Here is an 11,628-nt window from a genome sequence, read left to right as displayed (position 1 = left end):
AAGTAATGTCTCCTGAGCTTGTATACAAGATTTTCAGAGTCTCACTAGATCGATGCAAAGTTTAAAATGGTATAAATTACTAGAGGAATAAGACAGTACACAAGAGAAGGAAGGTTTCTTGTAAGCGAATTCAATGTTTTTATTATAACATCGTTTTTTGACTTTTCTTAATATTCATGATTTCCATTTATGAATCTACTTTTCCCTTCTTTTCTTTTTGCAAAATATTAAATAAAAGTAATTGTCGTAAGTGGGTATTTATTACAAAACCAGTACTAAGAAGGATATGGAGATAACGAACAGTATTCAATCTCAAAGTCCATAAAACAATACAAAATAAGAGCAGAGCAAACACGGACCCCGAAACATCAGAGGTGGGATCAGGTGCCATGAAGGAGTGAGCATCCCCTGCCGACCGGTCCCACCCGCCGTGTGCTCTTTGTCATGATCAGGAAATAACGGAAAAAATCCGTCGTCAATTCAATTCAGTGTATAAATAATGGACTAACAATTAGTATGAAAAACGTCAATCAGCATTTGACTCAACGATAATTTGTATTTGCTGACAAGGTCATTGTATCGACCATAGAACTTACGAAATGATGACTTTAAACGAGACTGTTGATACCTCGTTTTAGAAATTTTTCGTACGTAGAGCATGCTCTTGCGTATCGAATCAACTGAGATATATATACTCCGTATGCAGGTGATGAAGGTATATTGCTGCGTAAGTAAGGGAAGTTGACGATAGAAAAGTTAAAGTCATCACGTTTATCATATAGCTTAGTTGTTTTTATATCACCATTAGTGTCTTTTTCAAGTAAAATATCCAAGTATGAAACATAAGTGTTGATCTCTGTGGTATCTTTTATCTCAAGCTCACCAGGATATATCGAATCGACGTAGGAATGGAAATAACCATTATTAATTGACAAAACGTCGTCGATATTTCTAAATGTCGAGTTGAAGGCCACAGCAATTGTTTTCCTCTTTTCACGCATAGGATTTTGCATAAATTCTGCTTCATATGAATATAAAAATAAGTCTGCTAATAACGGAGCGCAATTTCTACCCATGGGTATTCCAGTAGATTGTTGGAATACCTGGTCTCCAAAAACCACATAGATATTGTCAATCAGAAACTAAAGCATCTTCTTGATGTCAACTACTAAACAATTACAATTAACTAAATACGTACGTACAAAAATAACACATACCAGTATGTGAATATGCCTCTTACTGTAAGGATATTAATATGCATTATGGAAAAAAAATATCAATGGAAAAATTGGCGATGAAGAAACGCAAATTCTTTCAAAATACTTCACAAACTTTTCAGTAACTAATGAGTTATTGATAAGTGTTCTAATAGTTATCATTTTTTAAATCCTTCCAGAGATATTAACTGCTATAAAGGAGAATCTTCTGACATGTTGTGCAAGAATTGATGTAAATCAGATCTGGATCCTCAAAGAATTAAAGAAATTTTAGAAATTTAAAATACTCAAAATTTTTCAAAACACTTCAAAATCAAAACTTATGATTTTTCTTCACTTTATACAAAAAATCCTATTCTTGATTTGTTGAAAGAATTTTTTGAGTCTTTTGTAATCAATGACAATTGTTTCTTCAATAAAAAATAAACTCGGAAATTTTCACATCTTGATCTTGGACTGGTCATCAACAAATTACTTCGTTGGAATCACTCCAATTAAACACATAGAGTCTGTCACATCTTTTTCATATTTGGGTTTTGACTGACTATACATGATAAAGGCTACTTAACAATTAAATCATATAACAAAGTAACCAGCTTTTCCATCGATCGCCAACTTTCCTTAGTATCAGTACATTGTAAAATTCCACTTTCACCTGCCTATGATCTTTAAGCCTCTTAACTTATTTACTGCTCAAGAACTTGCTCTGAGAACCATGAAATTAAAAGCGAAGCATGCTACTCACAGATACGTTGATGTTACAGGGAGTTTAACAATCTTTTTTTTCTAAGTCGGCATTTCGTAAATTCTTTGGTAGTTATAATGGCCATGTTAGCACATGTTTTAAATAATATATCAGTCGATTATATTTGGACTGACTTTTTTCATACAAATTGTTATGCCTTTGTTTTTATACTGTATTTGACTACGGGGAATTATGCCTTCTTATTCAATACATATGGCTTACGGTGGGTCTGACCGGTGATCAGGGGATGCTTATTCTTCCTAGGAACCTCATCCCAGCTCGATATTTCCAGTGTTTTTACCCTCTTTATATGTATATGTATTCTTTGTGGATTTTTTTTTCCAGATCAATCACTGATCGTTATCTTCGCCATTAACATTATTATCGAAAAAATCCAAGGATTTCTGACACAATACAGTCGATATTTTTGATATATAAATTTATATATAAATTTCATCACATCAGCTTGTTAATTATATGTTATAATTGAATACTAACTTTTCAAATATCATTTTTACCTATCTAGTGCAAACTCAATTTACGGTATGTAACTTACATAAAAGGTTTTAAAAATGTTGCACTCAGTTGTAAGTACAACTAGAGTTATTCTTATTAAATTGACTGGCGAGTTCTGAGAAAAAAAAGATATTAACTTGTTCAAAGAAAACAAATTTATAAAATTTCTCCACAAATAGTTATCAGAATACATTACCTTGTGCGATTTGTTATTCTATGATTCTTAATTTTCCATATTAAAATAAAGTTGTATTTGGCTGTGGAGTTTCCATGAAAAAGATTGAAAATATGTAGAAAGGGATTGTTTCACATGAGTTATTCAATAAACATACATAAGTTTCAGTTATAAGAAACAATAAGATTGTATTTAGCTCAAATATATTCTGTAAAAGAATTACAAATTAATACGAGTACTTAAAACGAATTTCTACAAAATGAAACAAACATATGCTCCTGTTTTGAAAGAACCTCATACAATGTATTTAATTTTCTTTCTTCGTGCTTTTGAGGTCTTTTTATAACAGGAATATAAAATCTTTATAACTGTTGAACATCATAAATCAGTGGAAAGTTTCTCTCTGACAAACATTGTGTTTTTTCGCCTTGGAATAAATATCGACTGAGAATTCTTCTCTGTGATATGATTTCAGATTTCAATTTATTTTAACCCCACAGTTTAAACAACTCTTCAAAATATAGTTACATTAAAAGGATATTGCATAAAGGCAAAAACGTTTTTAATGCACAGAAACAAAACCTTTGATTATTTTTAAAAGGATACAGAAAAGGTTCGATTTACCGGGGTATATTCTCGTGTTTCCTTCTGGAACAACAAGTGAAATAAATTTGGAGGAATGGGGGCATTAATATGTTTCTTTATATCAGTGTTGTGTGTGATGATGCCCTTTATTTCAATGGAAATCATGATACATGGGTACTCTGTCGTTCAGAAGGGTAAGGTGCCCAAAAAGTCTTGTATACTGGATGAAATCTCCTTAAACAACGAGTCTTCCCCCGGAATCCATTGTGGTATAGAGTGCAATAAAAATCAGGATTGCATAGGAATGGACCTAGTTAAAAGAGAACCAAACGTATGCAGACTCTTGAGTGGTTTTAGTACTATCAACCCGTCGGATTCAACAACTGAACAATGCATTCGTTATCAAAAGGTGCGTGTGTGTGTGAAACTATGTCAAACCATATGATATAGACCGCTATGAATAATATAAAAACAAATTGATTTTTTACTCATAATTTGTTTTAAAATTTTCATATTTTATTTTCAGTCAAATGAAAATCCAAAGGGTAAGTTTTATTCTCATCCAATCCAAAGTTCTGAAAGTGCTGAGAATCAATATTTTCAAATTAAAACTTAATATAATTTCGTTAAGGTATATGAAAATCCGTCATGAATATTTCAACTTAAATGAAATTTGCCGTTGTTCTGGATTTAGTATTTACAGTTTATCTGTCAATAAACGAACATTCAAGCTATCTTTACGGTAGTTCATTTGGAAGGGCGTGATCGGGAGGGGAGGTCAGTTCGAGAATCGATCGCAACAATCCAAAAAAATTAGTGCAACTGCTCCTATTCAAAGCGCTAGTAATTAATGGATTGCATAATTGAAAATTGATGGTCTGTGGAATCAGAAATTAAAAAAAAAACAAGGCAATATGCTACAGTAGGTGTTGGTAAAGTAAAGAACCATGACGTCTTAATGCCCCCGGATGACATGTAAAGAACAACTTTTGAAGCCCGCCAAAACTTGTCCAATGGGATTTAAAGAGGCATGGAATAAATTTCAACTAAATTTGTTTATTCCAATTTTAATGTTTACAATTCGGTACGAAGGCAATTCTAATAATCATCCAAAAATTCAATATCATTTGTTGATTTACAAAGGAGATACAGAACTTGAAATTCATCATAATGTTACGTGACTCATGCCTTGATTTTGTTTACGTTTAGAAAATATAATGTTTATAACAACATGAGATTCAGCTAACTGACTAGTTAGAAATTAGGATTTACTTCTTTATTAAAAAATCTGCTTTGAAAGAATAATATATTAGCATATATAAGCTGTATAAAGACAAACATGGCTCGGGCTTAAACTGCCTTGTATCTCAACAACTGAAATTCAAATTTTTGATGATCATTAGAAATACCTTACTTAAGTATTTGTAAACATTAAAAAATGGCAAATTAAATTCCAATTATTTTTAGCTGAAACTGTGTTCATGTACTTTTTAAAGGAATACAATAAACAATTAAATTTCATTTACTTTTTATTTTAAAACGGTTTTCGTCGCACTTGCATTGTTGTTTTTGTTTAGATACATTTAAGGTAGGTCACTCGTCAGCTTTTTGGAAAAGTTCATGCAGAACCTCTTACTTCAAAACTATTCATCAAAATTCAATTTTTATAACATATTTAATTTCAACAATGTTAATGTTTTAACATTCAACAACAAAACTGCTCAAAAAGCTACAAAGAAGCAAGATTTGTGAGGGACTATTTTTTTTGTGGTGGAAGGATATTTAGCAGATAATTCTTCAAATCTGCACATTTATTAAATTTAATATCTTTGAATTTTAGCCTCACATACTTTTACTCGCAGAATATTTCCACTATGATATTGCTAGGAATGTTTCATATAGGTCTTCATTTATATTTTTAGAACAAGTTTTACACATTCCTTCAACAAACTTTGCCAAAAAATGAAGATATGTCAAATTAGTCACTATAAAATTAACACCATTTTTTGCCTGAAAATCACATATTTTGACCAATATTTCAAAATTAACATCACTGACCCCAACTTTTTCCTTCATTATTTTAAAGTACTCGATACTTGTGACTGATCAGCACTCAAGTCGTAAAAAGCTTGATTTAAGAAAATGTTTTATTGACTATATAGTTTTTTAAATACCCCAAAATATGTTTCTTTTTAGTGTAAAAAGGTCACGCAATAATTTACGCGCATTAATTTGCAAGATATTTTCAATGATAAATATTATTCAAAATATTTTACGTAAAATAAGATAATATTTTTGCCAAGGTTACTTCTGATAAAAAAAAATAATGGTTTAAGGTCAAGATCTAGTAAATGAGAGGTGCCTACAGATTATTTCCTTTATTGCTTTACAAGGTCAAATACTTCAAGATGATAAAAAAAAAAATAAAGGTTTAAGTAATTAACTCTAAGAATTAGTTTGTTTGTGGAAAATTTCAAATTTGATATAGGTATCCGGTTTACTTTTCATATGATTTCAAATTGAACGTCATGAAAATACCCCTTTTCTACATAATTCTGCTAAATCCGTAAAGTACGGGAAAAAGAAAGTTGAAATTGATTATGACGTCATAATGGATATAGCACCAAAAAATTAGTCTAAAGTTATTTACTAGATCTTGACCTTAAGTAATTAACCAAAGAGTTAAAATTTAAGTACAAAAAGGTCAACTTCATTGTACGGTAGATCAGTAAGATGAACACTGACCCCCTATTTTCTCTGCGATTTTGAGTCACTCTATATGAGTACTTATCCAAAATATACTTCTCAATAAATCCTTGATTTAACAAATTTCATCAGTGACATAGGTTAATCCAAACCTAACGTTCATATGAAAATCAGTAGTTTAGTGTTGTAATGTCCACAGAGATGGGATCAGGTGCCTAGAAGGAGTAAGCATCCCCTGTTGAGAAGTCAAACCAGCCTTTGGTTCTCCGTATTGATCAGGTGAAAATGTACAATGATTCCTCATCTCTCTTGGAGGATACAAAATTATATATCCAACTTTATGTCTAGTCTCCAATGTCGCTAAACAGATATTCAAATCTTACACCTTTCAGAATTTCAGGAAACAGTGTAATTCAATTATCTTTATATTCAGATCATATGTATGAATGATGGCTCAGCAGTATATCCTTTCTTCTTTTTCTCTGAAAAAGCTTTAATGTTCCGGATTTTCGAGACGCTATACACAGTTGATAAAGCTCCAATAAAAGCAAGCGCCTTACCTGTCATCAATATGTTTCAGTTCAGTTGAAAATACTTTTTTTGCTGTCAGAGTGAATTGATTAAAATCTCAACTATAATGAATAAATAACCTGGATTTCCTTGCAAATATTTACATCAAAAATAGTTTTTCTTCCTTTCATGTCAAAGCTTTTATGTTACCAGTAGAGACTAAAAGTAATATTATAAAACTATCTGTAAATGCATTTTCAAAGATATATTCTGAGAAGTATGTTTTAAAATGAAATGATACAGTAATCATGTTCAAATTTCATAAGAAGTAGAGAGAAGTAGACCGTACGTGTATGCTGGACATCGTTATGTCACAAAAAAATTAGTAAGTAATATGTTTAGATCACACACATCCATGAACAATTACTTTTACAATTTAGCATCAATGCTTAACTTAAGCTTTAGATAAAAAGTTGTTTTTGGCTGTTTTTCTAAAATATTGCCTATACTACTTAATGCAAATTGATGTTTTTGAAAATATTTCCTTTTAAAGGACTGGACTTCTACTGCAGTGTACCACTGATGAATAGTTCACCAGTGTCCACCATCTGCCACCAGGACAGCTATTTATGGACGGTATATCACATATTGCTGCTTATTTGTTACAAGATTTCACAAGGCACAAGACTTGTCAAAAGGACGAGTTTAAATGGAATGTTTGTATTAGTGTAGGGTATACGGGAAAAGGACAAAACAAAATAAAAAACAAAAACAACAATGAGAAATAAATTTTTAAAATTAAAAAACAGAACCTACAATCAAATAAACTTTGTTCTTTAATAAATGTTTCATGTAAGAGATGTAATTTTTCTAAAAGATAAGGCAATATTCAATTAAAGTCGGATATATCAACAAATGTGAAAAAAATATGAAGCTTTATCTTGAGTCACAATTGGGTATGCACCTCCAATATCTTCAAGGAAAGTGAGAATGACAAACGTAGAGATCAATGCCTTCAACAAATCTATATTCTAATTCAAGTCTAGATCTGATATCAAAAATAAATCATGAAAAAAAAATTTATCAAAATGATAAGTCTTGTTTCAGAGTTTTTAGATAGACTCAAATCAAGACTTAGCACCTTACTCTTTTATTTTTAATGTAGATTATTCAAAGAAGATTTGATGGATCTGTTAACTTTAAACAGAACTGGACACAATACCAGAGAGGATTTGGATCACGTGACTCGGAGTTCTGGATAGGTACGGTACATGTACAGTGTATGTTAAATGAGGAAATATTGAGGAATTCAAATTGAAAGGATAAGATGCGCGGCACCTGATCCCATCTATGATTTTTTGAAGTCCCGTGTTTGCTCTGCTCAAATTTTGTTTTGTTTGATGAATTTTGAGCTTGAGTGCTGTTTGTTATCTCCATATATTTCATACGGATCACTTACGTATACATGTATTACAAAGTCCTAAATTTAATTAAAATTGTATACTATATTGTTATAAATTTAACTTATAAATAATTATTTTGCTAACAGCTTAACTAGAGGAAAAAATAATTGTTTTTTTTAATTTGTTTTTTTTCTTCTGCTTCCTAAAAGCTATTATTTCAAATAATGTCTAAAATTTCAAAAAGCCACTTCCGGTTTTGAGTTATTTCCCTTTAAAGGAAAATTTATAGGCTTTCGATCTCTCTACTGATTTTAGATAATAGAAGGATTGAAGTTGTGCACATCGGTTTTTGTTTTTCGATTTCTGTATTCAAAATGGCGCTATATAGGGGTCAAAAATAAGAACGCTTAAAATAACCAAAAATTACTCATATTTTTCTATCTTCTAAACTAAAAATATTTTGTTAAAATATATAGAACATAATTTGTGTAGAATATGATATATATATCTCAAAAAGTATTGAGAATTTGTTATGCATCAAAGAAGCAAACTTGTTCAAAATATCAAGCTTTATCTAATGGGGTCTAAAATAAAAGTTAATGAGAGGTTTTTGGGTAATATAATATATTCTTTGTGTCCTATGTAGATTTGGAAAAGACTTCATTACGCTTTTTTTTTAAATAAAAGTTACTTCCGGTCAAAAAGGACGGAAGACCTACTCGTTGCTTTGCAACGAGCTCGGCTCTAGTTCGTAAAAGCTATTATTTCAATGGTATGATCTCTCTAATCAGAGGATCAAGGAATCTTCAGCGAAATACTAGCATTTATGTACCGTATAAGTGGAAATTTTAGCGAGACGCAAATTTAGCGATTTGTGCATTAAAACTGGTAATCTATTTTTAGCAAGATGCAATTTTAGCGATTTTAAAATGTTCACCAGAGAAGCTTTTAAAATAGAACGCAATTAATTTTTAGCGATATTAAATTTTAGCGATGTCACAACCCTCGCTAATAATGCCAAAATGAAATCCTCGCTAAAAATTCTAATTTAGTGATCATTATGAAAGTTAATATAATATACATTCTTTGTGTCCTATGTACAGGAAAAGAATGAAAAGTTTTAAATAAAAAATACATAATTATATTAGGATTTGTTTTTTAAAAAATCATCATTATTTACAGACATCAAACGCACAAACTGTAAGCATGAGTTTATGAGAATTTCTTCCTACACGAAAGGAACGATAATATCCATGACTAGAGTGTCATTTTCGTGCTAATTAAGCTGCTTATCATTTAAATCATATTTAAAACTTTGTATTTTACAATTATGGGCTCTTTTGGTGTTGAATATTGTTTGTTAAACAACAAAAGAGTCCATGATTGTTTTATTATGTAGTCTATTTATATTCCCTATATAATATTTACAAGCGCAAACAGTTCAGAACACTGCATATTCACTGGATTTGGTGCTGTATTCATCGGAGGGTCATCGTGCGTGCAGCGGCATTGTGATCTCAATACCTTTACAAGGTTGTAAACAATGGTTGCAACGGCAGCAGCGAGCTACGTATCTGAGCAGGAAAACCTATTGCCTACAAACCTACTGCAGGATTATTTTTTAAACATTTGGACGTCTTACACAGCGAAAATAAGAAAGGAAAACACGGAGGTGGAAAACTGTAATATCGAAATTTTAGAAATAATCCTGTGAAAGGTTTAACAAACTTTTTTTACCCGCTCAAATACATACCTTGATGCAGGCACTGCAACCATTGTTTACAACGTTGTTTGGGATGTTGATTGTGACATCACAATACCGCTGCACACGCACTAACCCTCCGGTGAATTCAGCCTCAAATCCGGTGAATATGTAATTAAGGTCTTCCGTCTTCACGGAAGACCTTATAGTTATTATACTGTTTCTTATTATTATTATCATTATTATTATTTTTCTCTTTCTCGACAACTACTGGTGTTACATGAAATTTTCATGTGTTTGTTTTTCCAAGAAGTTTTTGGAAATTCCTCTCTGGTGTCAAGTTTTGGACCATTTTCCTGATTTTAAAACGACATTTTGTCCACGATTAAACTCAAAAACGGTAAAAGATATCAATGTGAAACTTTCAGAGTTTTTTGATCAATACTTTCCACAACTTTTCCATACTTCCTGTCGCTACCGGAAGCCAAAAAAAGTCCAAATTTTCATTTTTTTGTTTTTCATTATTTATTTTTGGAATGCTGGATTATTCAATATAAATTGTTTTAATAATTAAGATATTAATATTTGAAAATCTGAAGCGGGCCCAAGATGGCGGCTGTCTCTGTCAACTCCGCCATTTCGCTGAGCGTTTGATTAAACCATTCTGACATTGAAATAAAAAATGTTTTCACGATTACAATTCATGTTACTTAAAACTCGTGTTTTCCTTTCGATATGTTTGTGTACAATGTGTTAATATACGTCGTTGAAATGTTTAGATAAGAACGTTTTATTTATTTAATTTCTGAAGCTATTTGAAAGGTTTAACAAAAATTTTTTTACCCGCTCAAATACATACCTTTTCTGATGCAGGCACTGCAACACATTGTTTACAACGTTGTTTGGGATGTTGATTGTGACATCACAATACCGCTGCACACGCACTAACCCTCCGGTGAATTCAGCCTCAAATCCGGTGAATATGTAATGTTATGAACTGTTTGCGCTTGTATGGAATTTATAGTGACTATAAATACACTTTAACAATATCCTTTAATCATATAAAACTGAAGTCAAAGTGATTACATGGTAATAGCGATCATCTATTAACCATACCAAGTGTGAAATTCATCCCCCCTCAATCCAGGGTGAAGTGTACATGACTTAATAATGCTGACTTTGTGTAAACCAACAGATGAGAAAACCGTGTACATAGTTACATAAATGCATACAGGTTGACTTCTACATGTAGTATATATTTCCAAATCAAATTTTCTGTTGCGTTGAAAAAATGTGTTACTTGATAAGTTGTTTCAAATTAAGATATTGTACTTTACACATTTTCCTGATCACTACTATTAATACACTGTTTTTATAATGCTTTTGAAATTACATCATCTCGAATATTACATTATACATGTATTCGCAGGTAATCAAAACATATACTACCTAACACAGGAAGGATATACGCATCTTAGAATCGAGCTGATGGATCACAACTGCGTTTGGAAGTATGCAGAGTACAGTAACTTCTACATTGATGGAGAGAATACCGAATACAGATTACATGTATCGGGTTATTCTGGAAATGCAGGTACATCCCGCTCCCCTTCTCTTTTTTTCTTTCCGCCATCGTTCCAAATGAACGTTAATTTTGTATTTGAGTGTTTGCTTGTATGGATATACAAAGAAAAAATGAAAGACAAAAACTTGTATAATGATAACTATTCATTATGCAGTTATGTATTTCCTCTCTTACATTTTATTCTTTTTTAAATCAACAGGGGACAGTTTTCTTTACCACAACAACATGAAATTTAGTACATTTGATAACGACAACGATCTCAACTCTTGGTACAATTGCGCTCTGGGTAGACTTGGGGGTTGGTGGTATAACTCTTGTCATGAGTCTAATCTGAATGGTGAGTACGGCAACACAGATAACTCTAATGGCATCAACTGGTACGCTTGGAAAGGATTCGAGTATTCCATGACGGAAGTCAGAATGATGGTCAGACAACCTTAGATTTTTATCTTATGATCGAAGTAAGAATTTCACATGATGTTCA

At 31.5% G+C, this 11,628-nt stretch overlaps 1 protein-coding gene across 1 annotated transcript; it reads left to right on the top strand.

Annotated features, from left to right (window-relative positions):
* Positions 1-7,016: 7,016 nt before the first annotated feature.
* Positions 7,017-11,628, top strand: LOC134236277 (ficolin-2-like). The gene is made up of 4 exons (XM_062718459.1): positions 7,017-7,090; positions 7,620-7,716; positions 10,989-11,153; positions 11,344-11,628. Exons 1-4 carry the CDS (start codon positions 7,037-7,039, stop codon positions 11,583-11,585), a joined length of 558 nt encoding a protein of 185 aa, XP_062574443.1. The 5' UTR covers positions 7,017-7,036; the 3' UTR covers positions 11,586-11,628.

This window comes from Saccostrea cucullata, unplaced genomic scaffold, assembly GCF_032062105.1.
Source record: "Saccostrea cucullata isolate Sc308-1 unplaced genomic scaffold, CSIRO_AGI_Scuc_v1 ctg87, whole genome shotgun sequence".
NCBI classification, from domain to species: domain Eukaryota; kingdom Metazoa; phylum Mollusca; class Bivalvia; order Ostreida; family Ostreidae; genus Saccostrea; species Saccostrea cuccullata.
This window is presented reverse-complemented; position numbering and strand designations above follow the sequence as displayed.

Excerpts from the sequence above, each read along its gene's own strand:
- LOC134236277 (XM_062718459.1), top strand. The coding sequence starts at position 7,037 with ATGAATAGTTCACCAGTGTCCACCATCTGCCACCAGGACAGCTATTTA. Across the intron at positions 7,091-7,619 it reads AGGACAGCTATTTATGGACG|ATTATTCAAAGAAGATTTGA; the intron begins GTATATCACATA and ends TTTTTAATGTAG. Across the intron at positions 11,154-11,343 it reads GGGTTATTCTGGAAATGCAG|GGGACAGTTTTCTTTACCAC; the intron begins GTACATCCCGCT and ends TTAAATCAACAG.